This window comes from Echiichthys vipera (assembly GCF_963691815.1).
Source record: "Echiichthys vipera genome assembly, chromosome: 4".
NCBI lineage: Eukaryota > Metazoa > Chordata > Actinopteri > Perciformes > Trachinidae > Echiichthys > Echiichthys vipera.
Genome location: NC_139829.1, coordinates 14,026,469 through 14,048,936, shown reverse-complemented (window position 1 = coordinate 14,048,936; position 22,468 = coordinate 14,026,469). Strand labels below are relative to the sequence as shown.

General features: G+C 39.4%; 2 protein-coding genes across 5 annotated transcripts in view; both read left to right on the top strand.

The window, feature by feature from the left end:
- Positions 1-5,698, top strand: part of slc23a2 (solute carrier family 23 member 2) — a 36,788-nt gene extending 31,090 nt beyond the window's left edge. For all 3 annotated transcript variants that reach the window (XM_083912313.1, XM_083912312.1, XM_083912311.1), the window contains one exon: positions 221-5,698. In XM_083912313.1, the coding sequence (XP_083768439.1) occupies positions 221-498 (278 nt within the window). In that variant the 3' untranslated portion in view covers positions 499-5,698. The remainder of the gene's footprint in view (positions 1-220) is intronic.
- Positions 5,699-10,626: 4,928 nt separating this feature from the next.
- On the top strand, positions 10,627-17,615 carry rassf2b (Ras association domain family member 2b). 2 transcript variants are annotated; one of them, XM_083911724.1, is made up of 10 exons: positions 10,627-10,726; positions 11,902-11,975; positions 12,767-12,842; positions 13,067-13,218; positions 14,147-14,262; positions 14,667-14,809; positions 15,238-15,391; positions 15,488-15,609; positions 15,738-15,835; positions 16,000-17,615. In XM_083911724.1, the coding sequence occupies exons 2-10, from the start codon at positions 11,923-11,925 to the stop codon at positions 16,067-16,069; spliced, it is 984 nt and encodes a 327-aa protein (XP_083767850.1). In that variant the 5' UTR covers positions 10,627-10,726; positions 11,902-11,922; the 3' UTR covers positions 16,070-17,615. The 2 variants fall into 2 exon arrangements, with proteins under 2 accessions (XP_083767850.1, XP_083767849.1); XM_083911723.1 differs by lacking the exon at positions 10,627-10,726 and having other exon boundaries at positions 11,853-11,975.
- The last annotated feature ends 4,853 nt before the right edge of the window (positions 17,616-22,468 follow it).

Genomic DNA, 22,468 nt, shown 5'->3' with positions numbered 1-22,468 from the left:
AAATCCACCCCTAAACATGACTTCACTTCACTTTGTGGTTGGATGATCTTGATGGTAATGTAATGGTAATGTAATGGTACTTTAGAGTACACAAAACATTTTTAAGGTAAAAAACGTGGCTGTGCAAGCAGGTACAGATACACGTATAAATGCAGAACATGCTGGGGCGCTTAGATCAATCACAGTGCTGAGATCGGATACGTATTCCTTTTCTCCTCAGGTACCCCTGAAGAACGAGGCATCAGGAAGCTGAAGCGTGGTGCCGGTCTCAGTGCAGCGGAACTGGAAGGGATGAGATCGTATGATCTGCCGTTTGGAATGGACTTTATCCGCAAATACCCCGTTTTCAAGTACTTTCCCATCAGCCCCACCTTTCAAGGCTACCAGTGGGGAAGGATGCAGGAAGCCTGCAGGAGCAGACTGGGACATGGGGGTGCGGTGAAGGGGGGAGGAAAGGCAGGGGAGGGAGTCACAGCCTCGGGTGAGAGTCGGGTATAGTCTACAGGCTGGTGCTGCAAAATGTTTAATGTGGCTGGAATTTGGGGAGGAAGGGATGGTTCACTGCGATGAAAGGATGGGAGAGTGGAGGACCGAAGCGGTGCAGGATTCAGGATTGTGTGGAAGAAAATAGGATGCACCAACCCCCCCACCCCACCCCGGCAGTATGTGTTTCCTTTAGCTTGTGTCAGTCTTTTCCCACTTCCCACTATGCTATTTTAAGCATGCTATAGCAAGTCACAGCATGTTAAAAAAGAAGTCACCATGCGGAGGTTAGTTGGTGTGTGTGTGTGCATGTGTTTATGCAGTAAGAGAATAACGGGTTTGTGCATTTGCACTTTAATCCAGGAGGAGACAGATGGGCGTCAAACAATCTGAATGTTTGATGACACCTTGTACTGCCCAATATTATGAAACATATTCTACTAAAAGCACAGTAGATGTAATATGCCAATTGAGGAATATGCAAAATTTCTGAATCATTTGTCTTTAGACTCTTTATGCAACCACATTAGAGACGCACACACATGCTCACACACCAACAGCCGAGACAATGCATGTTGTGTTCATGCAGATTGATGGTAGTGGTTTGTCAGGTGCCCTTAGCCATGCAAAGTGATTGTGAAATTTTATTTTTGCACTATCTGCCTCCTGAGTTCAAAAGCAGAGTGTCACTCCGCAGCTCGCGTCCCAATTTCTCCAGTAAAACACCTCAGAGAGCCGTTAAGCAGCACATCACATCGGCTTATTGCACGGTAAAGAAACTTGCATCCCCAATTCTCCGTCAGTAGTTAAATCAGTAGTAGAGCAGTAATATTCACAAACTCTTTAACATAACATCCGAGTTTACATCTCTTTAAACTTTCAGTATTATGCATCAGTTACAAGAACACATCTTCTTTCCTGAACACATCCTTGTCTCATTTGGCTGTCAAATGAGATTTGTTTTAAATTAATTATGGAACAAAATATTTTTTTATTAGATAACCGTAATTTCCTTTTATTACATCTCCCCTAACACACAAAGGCACTTAAAAAACGAAACAAGCTATTAATAATAATAATTCCTTTAACTGCCATGATGACAGTTATATAGTATATATAGGAGAATCTCTCCTCATTGTCTGCTAGCTGAATAAGAACCTAAACTTTTGCCTTTTCTTCTGTTTTACAAGACACCACATCAAATGGTTTACGTTCATGATTAATCTTGTAGTTGGTGGTCTTGATTCCAGGCTTAAACTCTTTTGTTGTCTCAGTGCTGGAAAAAAAAGGTTTAAATTGAATTGTGACCTTAAAATCTAAAGTTGAATCGTAGATTTGGAGGATTGTTACACCCCTACTGTCCATACACAGCCCTGGCTCTGTAAATGGGAAACAAACACACAACACTATTATGTTGGGAAAGGTCATGGATGGTTGAAGAGAAGCAGGAAGTCATGCTAACCTTCTGAAGCAGCACTTTTGTTTGGGTGTTGAGGTCAAATATATAATCGCAGACTCCTCCTTTGATGGCACACAGTCACACAGACTTGTGGCCTTGTCAAAGAGACTTCTCTGCACAAATACTAAAAAAAGATGAACGGCAGCAGAAGAATTAAATGTTCTTTATCCCGTGACTGCTGAGACCTCTGATCCTCTGCTCTCACAGCTGTCACTTGTGCTCTGCTTTTAGCAGAAGTGTGTAGAACATACACATGAAAGGCCACTATCCAACCCCACTTTGTATCTCCCTCCGTGTGTTTAGTTAGTGTTTACAGATTTGTACAAAAAAGTAAAGGTGGTGGCTTGGGATTGGGTATGGAATATATAAGGTTTTCACTTATTTAATGATGTTGATTAACTCCCTTACATTCCCCCTCCTCCCATCCTCGTTCATCTGCACACCTCCCACTCTTATCCCACTTTGATTAACTGCTGATGCTTATTGATGCTACTGTTACTGTTACTGTTCATGTTGTCGTTCAGGTTCTGGCGGCACGTTTGCCGAGAAGCAGCCTGTAACTTATTAACCCCTGAGGAGCGAGTCTGTAATCTGACCACACTGTGTGCCTCTGGTGTTTTTAATGGGAAAACATCAATTTGAAGAAAAAACACCATAAAGCAATTTGCAAGATTATAATCTTAATAAATGTTGAAATAGAAAGTTGCACAATGAGAAAATTAACAGCTTAAACAAAACTACTAAATATTTTACTAAACCAAAATATGAAAAGCTCTTTACTTTTATTCTTCTTATTGATCTGTTACAACATACCAAAACTACTTTAGTACTTTAAACATTGGCATTTATCGCATTAAGAAACTTAAAAAAATAGTTTGAACTCTCACTGCAAATTTCCTCGTCTTTTATCTCTTTTGTTATAGCTATTTATTTATTTATGAGCAGAAAGTTGATGTTTAACGATTACAGGTCCATTTGTCTTGCACAATGTTGAAAGTATATTTATTAGTTTACGCGTTCACGCCCTGTAAAGATTCAGACTTCAGACACAGTCGGTGCTTTCAGAAACTTGCCTGGACACAGCAGCGTTTTCTACAGATCGTTTCTGATGTAAGCTGCTTCTGTTTCATTCCATTTATATCATGTTTTTAAAAGAGAAGAGAGAAAACACTTTTAAATGTTGGAACTGGATAGTTCAGACTGATCTCATAATCAGGGCCTTTTTGCTACAAGTACTGTTTGCACACGTAATGGTGCCAAGAACATCGGGGCTTCAGAATGAGTAACACTCACTAACCTGAAACCCTAAAATGTCACTAGAGAGCTTTTTCATTTATAGTTGAGTATGAAAGTTTTGTTTGATGACATCAAGACAAGTGGCCGATTGTGACCAAACGTTTTTGCGCCCTTGTCTGTGACGGCACGGTTAGCTAGTAGACCCAGTTATGACCTCAGCACTCTGTATGTTACTCTCATCATTCACTCACATAATGCAAATGTTACTGGGAAAATCTAAGTGCTTCTTTACCTGTTATCCAGCAGAGGGTGGGACGCATCTTAAAAGGTATTTTTGATGTCTGTTGTCTCCTAGCAAATCGGATGTTTGCCCAGGACAAAAGAACGTTTACATTTCCACAGACTGTGGACAATGTCCAGAGTACTACACTGGCAGTGACCAATGAATATCAAATATTTTACCAAAAATTGGGCTCTCCACAGTATTTATATGGAGATTTGAGTTTTTTTTTTTAATGTTGTTGATTCCGATCAAAATCACAGCTGAAAAATCCGGGTCACAATCACAGGGTCAAAATCTGTGACCCTGTCTTAAACCTGGGGCGAGCAGTTTATTTTTGGCGATGTTGGGCAGGAACACATCTTTCATCATATTCTCATTCTCAAGTGTGCTGAGAGAGAACTTCTGAAGCTCCTCTGAGCTGTAGACGTGAGGAGAGAGAGCTGCAGGAAGAAGTCTCCCGCATTGTTTTTTGTTTGTACTTTTTACATACAACAGCTTTCTATTTTCAGTTACACCTGTCGAAATGCAGCATGTACTAAAGTAGGTTAAACATATCTGTAGTTGCTACTAGAGCATGGACCTCCATCTTGGCACAGCCCTGTCTCACAATGCTAACAAAAGATAATCAGTGTGGCCCCCCGGGAACTGGATCCACTCCAAATGTGTTGGGTTCTTCCTTGGCTCATGCTACGCCCTCACAGGAAGTTTCATTTAAATCAGGCCAGTTTCTCTGTAACTTTGCTGACAAACAGACAAACAAACTGAAAACATAACCTCCTTGGCAGACGTAAGAATGGCTTAAAATTCATGCCATAGAAACTGACTGCAGAACTGTCAGACTCAGTGGAAGTCTGGGGTTTAACTGTTGAATCATTCTGTCGTATGACCGAATCACAGAGAAACAAAAAGAGTGCTGACGTCAGAAAAGAGGCTCGACTAGTGACCACTGAAGTGTGCAGAAGCTGTAAATCTAAAAACCTCACCAACCTCATGTGAATGTTGTCTGTGCTCAGGATAAGAAGCAGTGTTATCGATATCGTTTGGTAAAATGAACCGTGCGTCATGGCGGGGGCACACCAGCTGATGTTTTTGGCGTCCTCGCCCACGCTGCCCCACGTGACCTCGCTCCAGGAGCAGGTGATGATCAAGTGAGAGTTCCCAGAGCAGTCGCGTCCTTTGGCGTCTTCTCTTAGAGAGGAGAGTGAACGCAGGTTAGACTCCTGTGGTGAATCCTTTATTACGTGGCATGCACACTAAATAATCACAGGCACAACGTGTGACATGGTTTCCTGTTTCTTGTGCCCATGCGACCAGCACTTAACCTCTCCCATCACATCCTTTCTCCTCGCCCTCTGTTTACCTCCTCAGTCCTGCAGTGATAATATATTGGTCCTCTCATGTTTAGTGTACCTGTTTCTTTCTTCCTGGGGAATAATTACTGTTGAGAGAAGACACCGGCTGGCCGCCTTGTTAAGATCCAGTTGGTTGCTGGTAGTGAGTGAACCTGCCTTATCACTTAACAGCGAGATGAACACTGGAGGTCTTTGTGCCTGCAGGCAGCTTCCTCTTGATTTACCCTCCAGTGTCTGTCTTATTTTAGGATCCTATAAATATGCATATGTGTTTCTCACATAGTTCTTACAGTTAAAACACTTTCACAAGCACAGACTCTACCTTGAACTGCAAACGAGTCCGTTTAACCAGCGGCTCTTAAGGAGGTGGCCATAAGGTGTGTAACACAGACACATCAAGTCCTTTCAGTTATTTGAAAGGGGTACTACCTGAAGAATATACTTTTGTGTATTAAGTGTTTGATCTTTTTCAATGTTTTGGTTTTTTATACATCATTTTTATGTTTTTGCAAGCAGATATTTGTAAGAAACAAATCATAACTTTAATCTTAAATCATGCTGGAAAGCGCACCATTGTGATGTACTTTTATTTTTAAAGAAGTAAATACATTTTGATCCTATTTTGAATCTGGTTTGGTGGAATCCTTTTGTGTGTTTTTGTTAGGACCTTTTCATATTGTATTTTTTTACTCTAACATTGCTTTCTGTCCTTGTTAACACGTTACCAGTATAAATGAGAAGAACAAGCTGAGAAACTTTAAATAGATGTAAAAACACAAAAAAGACATGTATATTTAATGGAGTAAAGTTTGCTAAACCTTCTGGAAGAGAAATTGTGTAAACTAATTGTAGCAACAAAATGTTTTATTCTTTGTTCCTAAAACTATTTAATAAGATGTTCCTGAATGAATGCAGTCTTTTGTCTTTATTGGTAATAAAACTGAAATATGCTGCCGGTCAGCTTCTGTGGCCGTTTGATTTAATGTGATGAAAAGTAAATTGATGTGCAGAGAAATACTCTTCTGACCTCTAGTTTCTTCTGTCCCCAACAAAGAAAATGTGTCACGTTTATCCCGGTTTCATAGCTTCAAGAAACACAGAAGAACTTTTATATATATTTCTAATTAAGTCACAGAAAACCGTTAATACACTAAATGTTTTTCCAATATTTCCATCATAAACCAAGTAGGTGCCATTATATAAAGGAACTATTTCTTATAGGTTACAGTTGTATATTAAAATTAAGAGATTACGGACCGGCCTTTTCATGCAGCTACAAACCAAACGGGTAATTGCTCTGCTTTCCTGATTTGTGGTAATGTAATTAATTGTAATTTTGTTTGGAAATATGCACCACTACCACATCTTGAGCCCCTTTCATGAGAAGATGCTTCCTGTTAGATAAAACTTAGTTTTAAGAGTATTTCTGCTGATCCTGGAGAGTGTTTTGAGCAGACGATACAGTTTCTGCTCAATATTTTATTATAGTGTTGAGTGAAATATTAGGGTTCAACAAAAGATTATTTTCATCATCAAGCAATTATTTCAGTAATTCATAAAATAGTGAAAAGTGCATCAGAACTCACCAGAACCGGAACTGAGGTCAGATTTCTTGTTTAAATGACAAAAATGTTAAACAAATAAAAAATATTTAACAACATATCATTTAAAAAATGCATGAAAAATGACAAAAATGATGAATCAGTCATTTAAATAGTTATCAATTAATTAGCTCTATTAAATATGTTTATCCTGCTTTTATTTAACAAACATTGTTTTCAAACAGTAGCTGCAACAAGACTTAAGGAAATGTTTTGTTTTCTCTTTAGCGTTGAAAAGAATTACTGTAATGTTAGAAATGACAGAAATAAAGAAACTGAGCTGTCAAATATATTTTAAGTAAAAAAAAATGTAAATCCAAATTAAGAAGATTAGGACAATCAGAATTTTGATTTATGTAAACATTTACAAATAAATCTTAATTTAGTATCTCAATACTCACTATTTATGTATTTATTCATTGTTGTTGCTGTTTTAATGCGTGGACAGAGTTTGGTATGGGACAGTTAAATCTGTCGTATTTTTATTCACATTAATCTGAATAACAATGACCGGACTGATGCTGTGCGCGCGCTCGTCTCCCCCATTGTCCCCGTGTTTTCATTCATCTCCGCGTGAACAAAGGGGGCGTCAGAGTCGCGCTCTGATTGGCCCACGAGGCCGCCGCCGCCGCCGCCGCTGCTGTGCCGCGAGCTCCGCCACGGCAGCAGATGGACCTCTCGCGCTCTCCTCCTCCTCCTCCTCCTGGATGCACGCGCCCCCAGTGATTGTCTCCAACGGCTGAAGAACGAGGAGTGAACCGAGGAGTTTAACCGTTAACGGACAGTAACAGACACTAACGAGGAAGAAGAGGAGAACCGGAGAGCCCGCGACAGCCTGGACTGGTGAGCCGAGATAGGGTTCCTAAAGTCGGCAGGAATCAGACAGAAGCGTCGCTGTTGTAGCTCAGCGGCTGGTCGAGATGCCTGAGGGGGCGACCAGTGTGATAGCGCGATTGTTTGAACTTAAACAAGACTAAGAACTGTTTTGACAACATTTAATGCAAAAAGACGCATTTATTTATTTCACAAAAGCACAGGCGACACATTTGTGGACTAAACATCTCGAAAATGAGGCGTGTGTGGTGTGTTTAGATCACATGCAGTGAGAGAGCAGCACTTCTTCAGCCCAAACCGTATTTCTATCGTTTATAATCGTTTGTATCACACTTTGGTCTGCAGCAGGGAGTGTTCATACAGCTGTTAGTAAAACAGGTTACATAACAAGAAGCAGACACTTAGTGCTCCTCTCAGCAGCACACATGTGTGGGGCACTAAACAGGACTCAAGTCTCAATAGATAAATGTATAAATGCATGAATACAATTACAAATACATGCATAAATAAATGTATAAATACATAAGTAAAATAATAAATAAATAAATGCCTTGTATTTATTTCTAGATTTATTTATTTATGTATTTCTGTGAGGTAGGATGTCCCATTTATTCATGCATTTATTTATTAATTTATTCCTTTATTTCAACACTTGTCTTTTCATTTCTGTATTTATTTGTTTATTGCTGCATTTATTTATTCCTGTATTTATTTATACATTTATTCATTTCTTTATTCATTTATTTGTGCATTCATTTATTCATTCCTGTATTTATTTCCACATTTATTGCTGCATTTATTTATTTATTGAGGCTTATGTCATGTTTAGTCCTCCATACACTGAGGCAGTGCTTCAGGACAACCCTCTCTGCCAAAATGTGCTTAATGTTCTGGCTTGTGATCACTCGCACCTCAAGTTATGGCTCCACAACAACCATACAGTTGAATTAACATCCGTGCATCATGAGCTAAACATTGAAGGCAGGATCTTCTGCAGTGCTGTTGTACTAGACTGGGTTTTAGGAAGGTGGGCCTGAAATGTCTGACACGGACTATAGTGACTTGAATCTTAGCAAAGTTTGTCTCCAGAGGTGTTTTCACGTTCCTTTTCTGAAGGAGGAAATGTCTGTGCACTTCACTGAAATCAAACTATAGTTGGTATGTCACCATAAATAAACAATCGCTGTCTAATATGTCCAACGCTGTTCGATGGGGGAACGACTTTGACACAACACCGGAGAAGAAACCTTAAAGCTCCACTGCAGAGCGGACAGTCAGTGAATTTATATATACTGTATAACATTTATATATATATATATATATATTTATATAGTTATCGAGATATTAATCATTATCTACCCTAATGATTGACATTTTTCACCATTTTCTGACATTGATAGACCCAGAAATGGGATGGATTTCTTGTGGATGTACTTATCATTGCAGCTCTTCACTCCACAAAAGGGCCCGAATAGTTTCAGCTTGATGTGGAGAAGCCATATTTAGATTCTTGCTACGTTTTTTGACAACACCGGTTTGCGTAACGGAGAGCAGGAGAGAGAGAGAGAGAGAGAGAGACACACACACACACACTCTCACATACTCTCAGATGTTTTAAGTGTTGCTATGACAATGGTAACAATAGTGAGGCAGAGCTGTAGTAATGTGGATGGTGGTCAGGAGGAGGTTGGCAGCTATTCATCATCCATTTCAGCCAAAGACTTTGACAGAGGAGGTTCAGGGACAGAAAACAAGCGTGCATGTGTGTCAATGAAAGAGAGAGAGGGAGTGTGGGGGCAGGAAGTTGCCGTCATGAGTTTTAATAGCATGGTGGATGGTTTCTAGTCTTTCACAAGGGAATCACGGAGGAGAAAGCTGAATGGGGAAAACAGTTCAGACAGATTTCCCCAGTCAGTCGAGGTAGTGAGGTACAAAACAACTGAGCACATGATGTCGAGTAAGACATAAAGATGCAGAGAAAGAGGGGGAAGTGGAGACGGACATTTGGCTGACGTCGTAATGAGGCACCGGGGGATTCAGGAAGCTGATGAGGTCTACATTTTGGAGATCTGAATCAGGTCAGCAGTGGGTCAGTCTGGCTGCGTTTATGGCTTCAAAACAAAAAGCACAGACAGTCTCCCTGCAGTCTAATGTCACACGGATAGTTTCTTCATGGTTAATTAAAAACAAACAGTTTTACATGCTTTAGAAGATGCTGAGCGTGGTGTTCAAAAGGTAAAAAGCAGAAGTTTCTACTGCTTGATGAAAGCTGTGCCAATTGTACGCATGTTTTTACTACATTGTCTGTGACAGTAGAGCTGGAAAATACTGATAGAAATGTCATTTGTTCTGGGTTTTTAACCTCCAAAGTGATTTTACAGCTGTTTGTGATCCAATAGCGTGCCCGAGCAGCAGCTTTAAAGGTTAAATGTCTGATTTGATCTTTATTTCCTGAGGTGATGTCAAGGGAACGATAGATTTCGTTGTCAGATGACAAGTTAGTGGTCTTAAAGTTCAGGTTGGTCTTGTGACACACAATTACAACATTGTCTTAGTTTGACAGCCGGCCATATCTCTGTCTCCGACCGCTAATGAGTCTACGGGCACAGCTGCCCTTGACCACGGCAGCGGTATTAAAGACTAATGATTTCTATTGTGTATCTGAATGGTTGGGCTTATGAGCGCTCGACAGGCCTAATATAGGTGCTGAAATATTGATAGGCCTTGGCAGGGGCCTGGGCTGATTGGTGTTTAATATTTAATTCATTCACAATAACAGAACACATTTATTTCACAGATTGACAGGCTATTTATCAGCAGGGTTACAGTACTCCACTTGTCAGGTTTTGAATATCTTTGTTTACAATACAGAGTTTAGGTTTGTTTGTGTGTGTGTGTGTGTGTGTGTGTGTGTGTGTGTGTGTGTGTGTGTGTGTGTGTGTGTGTGTGTGTGTGTGTGTGTGTGTGTGTGTGTGTGTGTGTGTGTGTGTGTGTGTGTGTGTGTGTGTGTGTGTGTGTGTGTGTGTGTGTGTGTGTGTGTGTGTGTGTGTGTGTGTGTGTGTGTGTGTGTGTGTGCGTGTGCGTGCGTGTGCGTGAACTCTTTGTTGTATGATTCTTCCGTGCTGCTTGAATTAAGGAAGTTTTGGGCCGTGTCAGGGCTAGTGTCAGTTTCCTGTGTGACTGACTGAGCCAAGGAGGAAGTGGTTCAACGGAAGGGGAGCACTTCCTTTAAACGCCCCCACTTCTTACCCGTTTGTTCGCTATCACACTCTCAAGAAAAGGCGTTTGAACCCGACACCTAAGTGACAAATCTGCTTCAACCTGAGGATACAGAGTCTACCTGCCTTAACCTTTTTCTCTCTCTCTCTCTCTCTCTCTCTCTCTCTCTCTCTCTCTCTCTCTCTCTCTCTCTCTATCTCTCTCTCAACCTGCAGCTCCCACTCTCTGGTGACTCAACAAGATCACAGTCTTCACTACGGTAAGATCACTTGTAGTCTTGTAACTGACATCAACTTACTAACTATTATTAACTCTTATCTGGTTTTAGAGTTGTAGCGATTAATCGAATGATCGATTAGTTGTTGTCTATTAAACACTTCTGTCCATACTGCACATATCCCACCCAGTGTTTCCACACCACTGGTTAGATGCTGGCTTTATATTGTTGTCTCTGTACTTGTACTTTGCACAATGACAATAAAGTTGAAACTGATCTGATCTAATCTAAATTAATCCCCAACTATTTTGATCATTGATTATTTGTTTTCTAATCTAAATTCTCTGATTTTAGCTTCTCAAATGTGAATATGATCAGGTTTCTTTCCCCCTCTATGACAGTAAGCTGCATATCTTTACCTACATTCAAAAATGCTCCACAAAAACTGTGGATCGTTTAGTTTAGGAGCTAAACACATCCTTTAAAACAGTCCGTGTTTGTGCCTGAAATTAAATGGAGGAGCATTTGATTCTTCACCTATATGTTCGGTGTAAGGAAGTACAGATAGACTAAATGTACTGTGTGTGTATATACAAACATGATAGATGAATGCGTATTAGCGCTTGCTCAGATAAATGTTTAAGCAGCTGAAATTATTGACTGTGCGGGTGGCACATGTGTCCTCCACCTGTTCATTTCTTCCGGGGGCTTCTGTCTTGCCTCCTCTGCTGATGCACGAAGACGGACACACACACACACACACATTCAAAGAGGGAAGGGAAACTCTACGGGGTGATGGCTGAGTGCCATTTAAAACAGCTGCATGTGTGCAGAGAGACAAAGACACAAGGAGAGAATTAAAGGGGTTTGACAGGAAAGAGAAGATTAATTGTAGGCAAGAGGAGGAAGAGAGAGTGTAGAGCAGCTGTCTCACTCCATCACACAAAATGTTTGATTGTTTAGTCTAACTGTTAACTGGGTTGACCTGTCTCTTGAGTGAAATTCATTGACAGGAAACTAGATTTGATCTGCTGTTATTGTTTACTATGTGGAGCTCTACCCACCCCCTCTCCTCCTCCTCCTCCTCCTCCTCCTCCTCCTCTCCGGGCTTCTTGTCTTCTTGTCTGTTGCTCGCTGCTGGTCATGAGGAGTCATGAGACTGAATCGGATGGATGAAAATTTTGTTTAACTCTCTGAGTTGCTTCTTTGTCTCTCAGCTCCTCCCATGCTTACTGAGAATGGATGATACAGAGTACGGGGTTCAGATTGGAGAGAACAAGTTCATCAGGAAGTAAGTATCAAATACCTTGATGTTTCTCACACACATACACATGTTTTATCTACAGTTTATTGATCTTCTTAAAATGTCCATTCGATGATTTAAAATAACTGTGTGTGAAATAGTTAAAGCACCACTCCTACTTTACTTCACTGCTGACCATTTTCCCAGCTGTTACGGACTAGTTTGAAAGCTAAGGCTCTATCAGTAGTCCCAACCTGCAGCAAAGAATGTGAGTGGAGTATGAGCGCGAGCGAGCCAGGAGCGTGAGCTGGAGGATTGTTGATGGAGCGCAGAGATTTTTTTAAAAGTCGGAGTGTCGCCTATATCTCCTGCTCCAATTTTGCTCTAGTACCGCTCACACCACAAGTTTGTTTTACTGTCCTGTCCACAAAGACATAAAGGATGTACTTTATACTAAAATTACCTCCATTTATTTAGATTTCTTTTGGTTGGATGACTGAAAAATGTGCAGGGGACTTTCTTTGTAACAGATTTTATTTGTCAATCCCGAGAGGGAAAGCAGAATATTGTTAGACAGAGCTGTAAAATAACTTTGTGATGTAATGTAATATTATTATTACTATTATTATTTTTGGTTTTCAAGCCTTTTATTATAAAGGACAGACAGGATATGGGGTGACAGAGAGGGGGGGAGACATGCAGCAGAGGGCCGCAGTCGAACCGCTTCAGCCTCTTTACACGGGGCGACTGCTCTAACCCCTCAACCACCGGCCGCCCCGTAATGTAAGTTTTGAAGTAAATGTTGTTGTCTTAAACAGCATTTTCTCCTCTGTCTCCAGGGCAACCGTCCTCTCACATCTGAAGACGTACAACCTCTACTATGATGGACAGAATCTGCAGCTCAGACACAGAGAGGTGTGTATTTACAGCTGTGTGTTTACTCTTATTTTAATGTTTTATCACCCTTTTTAACAGAAGCACTCTCCATCTCTGTCTGTCTGTCTGACTTTCTTCCTGTCGCCCTTTTAACTTTCTCTCCCGGTCATTTGCAATTTAATACGTCCTACACATTATGCCCTGTGTCTCAAAGGGGTGATAACGGTGTGTGTGCACTGACCACAGCTCCTCTCTCTCAACAGGAAGAGGGGGAGCTGATCGTCGAGGGCTTGCTGAATATCTTCTGGGGTCTGAGGCGACCAATCAGGCTTCAGATGCAGGATGACCACGAGCGAATCAGACCGCCACCCTCCTCTACGTCCTGGCACTCGGGTTGCAATCTGGACAGTCAAGGGTAAGAGGTCCACACGGATCAATGTTACACCTCGCTGACCGGAAATTTGTGATACACAGTGGGGGGCAGATATAGATTATGTCTAGTTTGTCAGTTGAAAAAATAAGTAAAATTTAATATTTGATTTCCAGAGTTTGCTAAATCATTTTGCACTGATCCGTAGACGTAAAAGTGAACCTTTTTAACCCACGTCTCTGACTCAGTCTTGGATTTTGCTCCAAGCTACTACAGATCAATTTGTGTCAACAGGCTTTAAAGCCCCATTTCCAGCTTTGTAATCCCATTCATCACAAGGAGTTATTCTTGTTCCAGGGATAACAGAGCTCACAGGCAGGCAGCTGATATTTAGAGACAAAATGATTTACAGGAAGTAGACAAAGTAACATCAACACTTTGTGGAAAATTATGTTAACTTTGAAGTCACTAAATCACCTTTAAAACCACAGCTGTAAAGTAGCTTCTTATTAAGTTGGATACCAGTTGGCAGCAACAAAAGAGGTCCAACTATCACGTTATGAAACGACGAGTTTTCAAACCACATACAGACAACTTCTCAAACAAACAGCTCCAAAGATGCTTAATAATCCATACTGCTGATACATCAAACAACAAGCAAAGTAAATACTCTCAGAGCACAGAAACGCTGCATCAACGAAGAGGAACATCTGTCACAAGCTGAAACTAAACCAACAGGGATGTGACGTACATGCAGTATGTGGTGAATAACTGGTTATAAAGATCTAATAATAATAAGACCCCCATCTGTTTCAGTGTTTGCTATGGTGGCGGTGTTACTCTAAAGTCTAACACACTTTACTGTCACGCCCGCTCGCTTTTGTCTCATAAACAGTCGCAGTGTTTTTCATTTATACAGTTTTTATCTACAAAACATTTATAAATGTATATTTACAGTGTCTCCTTTTTGAAGTTCCCCCAACAGCACAGACGGGCAACAGACGACACAGCAGAGCCCACCCACAGTGGAAGTGACGCCGCCTGACAACCAATCAGAGGACAACGGAGTGATGGAAGAACAGGAAGAAGGTGAGTTTGCACTATAAATATGATGTCACTCCCTTTGCTATAATGAGGGTCAAACAACATCATTACTACTTAATAATACCATTCCACTTGTCTTATTTGTGTTTAATTTCTGTTCCCAAGACAAAAAAAGAAACCTTGCATTACACAATTGGGATCAAATTAACTTGGATTTTTAAAAAAACGCTGTGGACCAAATCTCTAATTAACCCTCAGCTGCTTTATATAAACATCCCATCACTGTTTCGTGTCCAAAATGTCAAGGAATTAAAGGCTTATTTATTTAACCCTTAAAGGAGGTTTGCGTATGACAATGGTGATATAAGAGAGCACCATATTTGTCATCCTGTTTTTACCTGAACAAAGACACTGATAACAGCTGATAAAAATGATTGTTGATTGGACAGAGGACAGTGAAAGCTCCGCTCAGCTCCTCAGGACGAAGAGCGACGCAGGCGTCTTAAGACGGGGCCAGCGACGATCACCGAGTGACCAGAGGAAGATTCGACGCCATCGCTTCTCCATCAATGGACACTTCTACAACCATAAGGTGATGCCGGCTGATCCCTAGAAAGTCTGAAAAATGTATGCAAATAATGTACATGTTTGTTAGCTGCGGAGAGTTTGTATGAGCCATATTCTGTTTAATATTATCCGTGTGCAATGGTTGTTTTGGCATCCTCTGCGGGGCTTGAGTGCCTGTGTTCTTAATGGGTGCCAAGTGTGGCTGAGTGCACAGCAAAAGGCTTTCTACAATGGCTTAGCCCACATTCTGCTCCTTTGTTTGTTTTGAGTGTTAAAGTCAGTTTTCTTTTATTTTTGTTAATCAAATAAGACAAACTGCAAACTCAACAAACTTCTGGACTCGAGCATCGTAAGATCCTAGCTGCACAGTGATGTTTATTGCAACCAGGAAAAGCTTTGTCACTACAGAGGTTATGTGCTTAAATCATGTTTTAATGTTTCTGTTTTTCTCAGACATCGGTGTTTACTCCTGCTTTCGGCTCAGTGACTAATGTTCGGATCAACAGCTGCATGAGGACACCTCAGGTGCTTCGAGTTCTCCTCAACAAGTTCAAAATTGAAAACAGCCCAGATGATTTTGCGCTCTACCTCGTCCATACAAGCGGAGGTGAGTGTGAATTATCCAGTTTCTTTCTTGTTTGTCAAGAGAAAGAATTCTTAACGAGGAAAACGCTACAATGGAGTATATATGTTGACGTTTCAGAGCGTGTGAAGCTGAAGCGAAGCGACTATCCTCTGGTGCTGAGAATAATGCAGGGCCCATGTGAGCAGGTCTGCAAGGTTTTCCTCATGGAAGAAGACCTCGGAGAAGAAGTCACATATGATGTACATCACCACCTTCATTGTAACAGAGAAACAGTGATATGAACATATCTGCCTCTGTGTCTCCAATATCCTTTTATTTACTTTACTTTTTTGTGCTTAGTCATTATATTTCTCCTCCCGTCCACCAGGTGGCGCAGTATATCAAGTTTGAAATGCCCGTCCTGCAGAGTTTTGTCACCAAACTGAAGGAGGAGGAGGACAGAGAGGTGCAGAAACTCAGAAGAAGGTGCAAGAAAATGCTGCATATAATCCATTTCACCATCGTTTGTCTTGATTCTGTTGGCCACAGTCTTCTACATCAGCTGTTATGAGCTTACAACAATAACAAAACATGCATCTTTGCCGGCATTTAATCCTTCTCTGTCTGTATTTGTCTGCTCTTACTTGCAGGTATACGTACCTGCGGTGTATAATTGAGAAGCAGCTTGGTTGTCTTCCAGAGGGGGCGACGTGCATGTGATCTGCTCATCAAATTGTCAAAAGCACAACGTCCTCCACCCAGCTGTGACCAAGGGAGCGAACATGAATCAATGTATGTGTTTCAGCGATTGTCCTGCTCCTCCTGAACTCCTGAGTCTTTTTTTCAAACCATCCAATCAACAGATACAACATGCTTTGTACAGTAAATGTGCATGTTCATAGGGACCATCTTCAGAGCCAATCACTTTTTCTCTTTGTCATCACATACACAGAAAGACATTCCTCTACTCCTAAATACCTTTTTGCAGTGCAGTATTTTGCAGAATGAGCCTAAAATAAGACGTCCTCTCTTCTGTTTACCCTTCAGATTACACGCTGATGCCCCAAATCAATTTAAAGCACAAACATCATATAATACGGTCTTAATAAAGTGCCTGTTAAAAGGTTTCTTCAAGCACAAATACACAAACAATGATCATGTTCTGAAGTTCATGTCCTGCAGAAAATGTCTGTTTTGAACGTGAAACTACAACAGAACAACATCAGGCGAAAACCGTTTCTGTTGGCGTGCAACCGACCAGACCACAAAAAACGGTTGTGCTCTCTGTGCCTTTTATGTTCCTCGCTGTTTGAGAATTTGCTAAATATTGTAACTGAAGGAACTTAATTGACCCTCTTCCTTTGATCTCAGCTAGACTTGTGATGTTTCCATGTGACCATCAGTCTGTTGGTGGTCGGATGGAGACGACTGTCTGCTGTTGTTCTACAGGCACTCAAACTGAATGTTAAAGACGCTTTTTGATTGAAGTTAAAGGAATAGTTTGACATTTTGGGAAACATTTCCTTGCGTAGAGTTAGATGTTTGTTGTATAACAGCAGCTGGTTAGCTTAGCTTAGCACAAAGACTGGAAACGGGGAAACCTCTAGCCAGGCTGTGTCCAGAATCTGTCTGCACCACCTCTGAAGCTCACTAACTAACGTAGGGTTCCAGCAGTCATGGGAAACCTGGACAAGGAGAAATGGAAATCCTTGAAGGTTTTGGCAAAGTCATGGAATTTCGTTGTGTTTAATGAAATTGATTGTTGCAGTAATCTTCTATGGTTAACCTTTAACGTAATGCAACATCATTTTATGTTATTATCTGTAGCCGATGACGTAAAGTAGTTTGAATATGACGCAAAGTAGCTTGAATATGCTGCGGTACGCTTTGTTTGCCATCACGTACGTTTGTCCATTTTCTCCCATGCTAGCGGACATGACTTTTGTGAGTGAATTCAATAATGCTTGCCAAGTGTACTTTATTTATATAATAACCAACTCAGTGTGACTGATACAAACCGTCATGAAATATTATGAAGTGTGTCGGCTACATATGCTGATGTTGCAGCATCGTTTTCAGACTTGCATCCGGAATTGAGTTTATAATTAAATGCATTAAGAATACACTGACGGTACAATTGCTGTGAATATGAACATAACTATTAGATTGGAAGAGGTTCTGGCTTCATTTTTATATAATAAACTTGGAGTATAGTATACTGTAACTATATAGTTCTGTTTGTGTAATAGATTGTCAGGCATTTGAATATGGGTCCTTAAAAAGTAATGGAAAAGTGTTGAGATTGTGCTCATGAAAAGGTGTGGGAAACCTCTTCACACATTTACAAACCAAAGTGTAAAAATGACGTAATGATGACATGTTACTTGTCATTTTTATACTTATGTTTTTTCGCCGATTAAACAACAAGAAATAAAGTGTTAATCTTGAATTTAAGATGTGCTGGGCATCAGATCTGTAGCCGTTGGACAGAGCCAGGCTAGCTGTTTCCCTCTGTTTCCAGTCTTTGTGCTAAGCTAAAGCTAACTTGCTTTGTGTTTACTGTACAGACATGAGAGTCGTACCAGTCCTCTCATCAAATTTCTAAAATCCACTAATTTCCCAAAACTATTCCTTTAAAGTAAAACAATGTTTGGCCCCTTTTTTGTTCTGTGGTGTTTTGCGCTCACTTGTTCCTCCCTTATGTAAGACGACAAGAGGATGCCATGTTTTAAAAAAGCACAGAAAAATAGTTCAGATCAGTGAATCATTTCCATAGCCATTCTCCACACATGGCGTTGGACTTTGGACTGAGAATATTCACTGTTGGACTTTTTTCTTTCATCCAGCAGAGGATGACACACCCGACTGTGAATGAAGCTGGTCGTCTGTGTTGGAAGAATGTTGTAAATGTATGAATGAGCGTTTCAAAGCCGCACAGCCGCGTGTGTGTGTGTGTGTGTGTGTGTGTGCGCGCGCATGTTACGGTATATTTTTAGTGACTCTTTAAGACTTGCCTGCTTTTGTATTGTGTCTTTTACAAAATAATGATCTATAAGATGTCCAGACCTCATGCCACTACTTGGAGAATGTCGTTTTTTTTTTCATACCATGATTGTTATTTAATAAAAAAAAAGTTATCCTGAGAGAAAAGATGAACATTTATTTATAACTGTAACCTCCTCCAGTCTCCTTCAGGTGAGTTTGTGTAAAGCTTAAGCTGCTTATTAATGATGGTTAAATCTTGTTGTATAATTTTAGTTTGTTTTTCTAACTACAACAGAAACTCATAAAATGAAGAGTACAAATATTTAAATTATTTTAAACAGCATAAATAAATCCCAAAATAACCTTAACTCGTCCGTAAAGACACAGAGCAGATATAGCATTAGTTGAAGCTTCGGGAGAGTTCGTTAAATAATTAAGATAAATTTAGACACGCAGATGTACGCGCACACGCACGCGCGCAGGTATTTAAGTGTGATGTCGTGGTGCAGCAGCAGTTTACTCTTCACTCAGCCAATCAGCAGGTGTGCGACACAGTGATCCACTGCACCTGAAGGTGATCGTCTGGAGGATAACACGCTGTCCCTGAAACTTACAGTCTGCAAACACACGGTGGTTTCTACTGTCAGAGGAGGAAATAAACAGCCACTCAACAGGTGAGACTCTTTATTTATTTTATATACAGTAAGCTGCTCATTTTCTTTAGGGATCAGCATGTTTGAACAAAGTGTTCTGCGGTGAAATTAACCACTCAAGTCATTTTATTGTACTCATTTTATGCTGCTTCATACTAATTTTCCATATTTTTCATAGGGAAATGTACTTTTTACTTCACTATGTTTATTCAACACTTACAGTTACTTTCTACATTAAGGGGAGACAGTACATTTGTTTTCATGCACTGGTCAGTTCTGAGATTTTCCTTCCTTAACACGTCTTCTTTCAGACTACTGGAAACAAAACATCCAAAATACACATTTAGGTTTATTTTGCTTCACTTTGTCTATATGCGTCTGAAGATTTCTCTTAAATTCAACTTGTAATACAAAAACATATTTATCTTAATGTAAGTAATAAACTGGGGAATCTTCGTGGTGATATTTATTTTTATAATTATTATATTTAATAAAATGTACCCTCTCCTCCTGTAGTAGTTAAAGAAACATGATATGAAGCAATAATAATCCAATAATCTGTCCAGTCGTGTACAAATTATCTAAAAATTGTCTCAACAAACATCAGTTCATCATCGTTCATCAGTGATAAAACAATATTATATAATATTTAACAGAGCAACATTTATACCTTTACTTTTTATTTGATACAAACTACATTTTGCTGATGCTACGTTTGTGTGTTTACTTCTAACATTATAACATTATTAATTCAGGATTGACTTTTGAGTATTTATAGACTATGGTATTTCTACGTTAGGTCCTTATTTGTGCATATATCAAATAAAAAGTGACACAAGGAACTCGTCTAAGATTAAAATTAAAGCAGCAATTTACAAAAGAACCTAAAAAATGTAATATAAAAAAACAATACAACTTCCAAACAACTAACACTACGTATAAAAAACGAGGCCAAAACAAAAACAAGGGTTACAGTAACATCCGTGTGCACTGCTTACATAGCAGAACGAAGTGTCCATCAAGATAAGTTGTTTACATTTTCTCTTAAAGAGATTACTGAGGTGAAGGAGTTGCTCATTTGCCCCCGTTGTTATATCATTTGTCCTCTGCTGCACAAATTAGGACCTCACTGGAAAGCATGTCATAATAATACGCTGGTAAACGGATCACAGTGCTCCAAGTTCTTAGTGAAATGTTTTGTCTGTCTTGAGTCACTGCTGCTGTCGCTGTAATCTGGGAGTCACTGGATTATTCCCAGTGACCCGGTGTAATTATAGTTCAACTCATCTTTTAAGAGGACGCAGATTAGACTGCTGTACTGGAAGTATGTCGTCATGCTTCAAGTCAGGAGGGAAGAAGTATTCACGTTGTTTACATCAGTGGTTCCCGTCTTTTCTTTAAGTTGTGCTCCCACACCCCTTTACCCCCCCCATCAGGTGACACACGTCTTTATTTAATTTATCAATAAGTGGTCTATGTAAATCATATATAAGTCATTGAGTGTGGTCTTTACCTACTCTGTAAAGTGTCCTGAGATAACTTTTGTTATGATTCGACACTATAAATAAAATTGAATTGAATTGAATTGAATTGAATTGAATTGAATTGAATACTATTTTACACCTTTCACAGTATATTTTCAGACCAATTTTTACATTTTCTTTTTACAATATAGTTAGTTTAACTCCTTTTTAAGCATTTAAACATTACCACTAACTTTTCATGGACTCTCATGAGCAACACATGTCGTTCCAGCTATCCAAGGCAAAATATGTGTTTATATATATTTTATTCTCAAATTGTTTTATAGTTTTTTTCAAATCAGGTGAGATTCATGAGTTAATTTCCATGTACCCCCTGGCAAATGCAGAAGTACCCCTGGTTTACAAAACAAACAGTAACACAATAGAAATACTTCATCACAAGTAAAAGTCCTGCATTAAAATGTTTTATTTACAACAAAATATACCTGGTGCATGAAATGTAAAAGTACTCATGATGCAGAATAGCTCCTGTCAGTTTTATTATTACATTATTGAACCTTTACTATTGATTAAGAGCCTGAGGATGGAGCCAATTGTATCTGCTCCAGATACTTTAATCTTCAATAATGCATCACATTTTACAAAATGATCATATATTTTGTATGTGTTTGCATGAAACATAACTATAGCTGTTATATCAATGTAGTGAAAGTAAAAAAATACAATATTTCCCTCAGAAATGTATGATAAAATATAACCCCTCGAGTAAAGACATAATCAACGTATCCTTATCAATGAATAGTGAATGAGGAAAGTCTTATATAATATATAACACTATATACTTGGTTATTAAGTACATTGACTTTATTATTTTGCACCGCTTCATTTCTGCTGCACAAATATTTATGTTTCTTATATCTTAAAGTGTCATAAATGTATTCATGCATTCAAATAGTTCTTTCTGTCTCTTCTGCTGCTCTAACATGTGAATTTCTCCCTCTGCGTCAGTAAACTTTGATCTTGTTCTTCCTGTCAGATAAGTGTCGGGGCTAAACACTGAAACAGTTGGAGGTTATGAAAGCGCTGTGATCCCACGTCAGCTGCAGCGTTTAATTGTGTCGCAGAAGTGACGCTGTTTATGTAAGAAGGATTAAGAGCTGTGATCTGTACGGCTCTAAATGTATCAGCAACGTAAAAATAACACAAGAACATCTCATCAGTCTGCTTATAAACGCGCTGCCTTCAGGGACCACAATAACTCAGAACATTCACTTAAGTATTTTTACTTTATCCTAAGTGTCAGAGGCCAATATTGGCTCCAGCACACTGATTTAACAGATATAGATATAAAATAAATATACTTGTTACTCTGAAAATGAATCTTTACATCAAACATTTGAACAGATTAAACTACTCAACAGTGTAAAAATGATCTCGCCTCAGCCAGCTATAACATTTCAAATGCTGCATAACTTTATTATTATTGATATTATTATTATATCAAACTTAAACTGGCCATTTTGTAGAATTAATCTTTTTACTTTTGATACTTAAAGTATATTTAGCTGATAATAACTACTGGTTCTTGTAAATTTTGAATGCAGGAGTTGTTGGTTTACTTCGAGGTGTTTAAAAAGTTTACCAGCATTTAAAGTTCATTTAAAAGTATTTACTTAATAGTGTTTCTTAGCATCTTTTTGTGCATGTTATGTTATTTATTTCTTCTTGTTTTATACATTTTGTAATAATGATTATGTTTCTCTACCTCATGCATTTGTGCTTTTTGCTTGAAATATATTATTGTTGATATTATTACTAGTAACAGAGAATGTATGGTGTTGAATGATCTGAATACTTCTTCCCTCACGGAGCTGCTCTTTTCAGATTCAGCTGATGATTCGCAGCCTACGAACAAACTATGATTAACAACAGAAACAGAAAAGTAACTTCACACGTCCTAATGATGTTTCCTTTGTCGTGTTTTCACAGGATAAAAC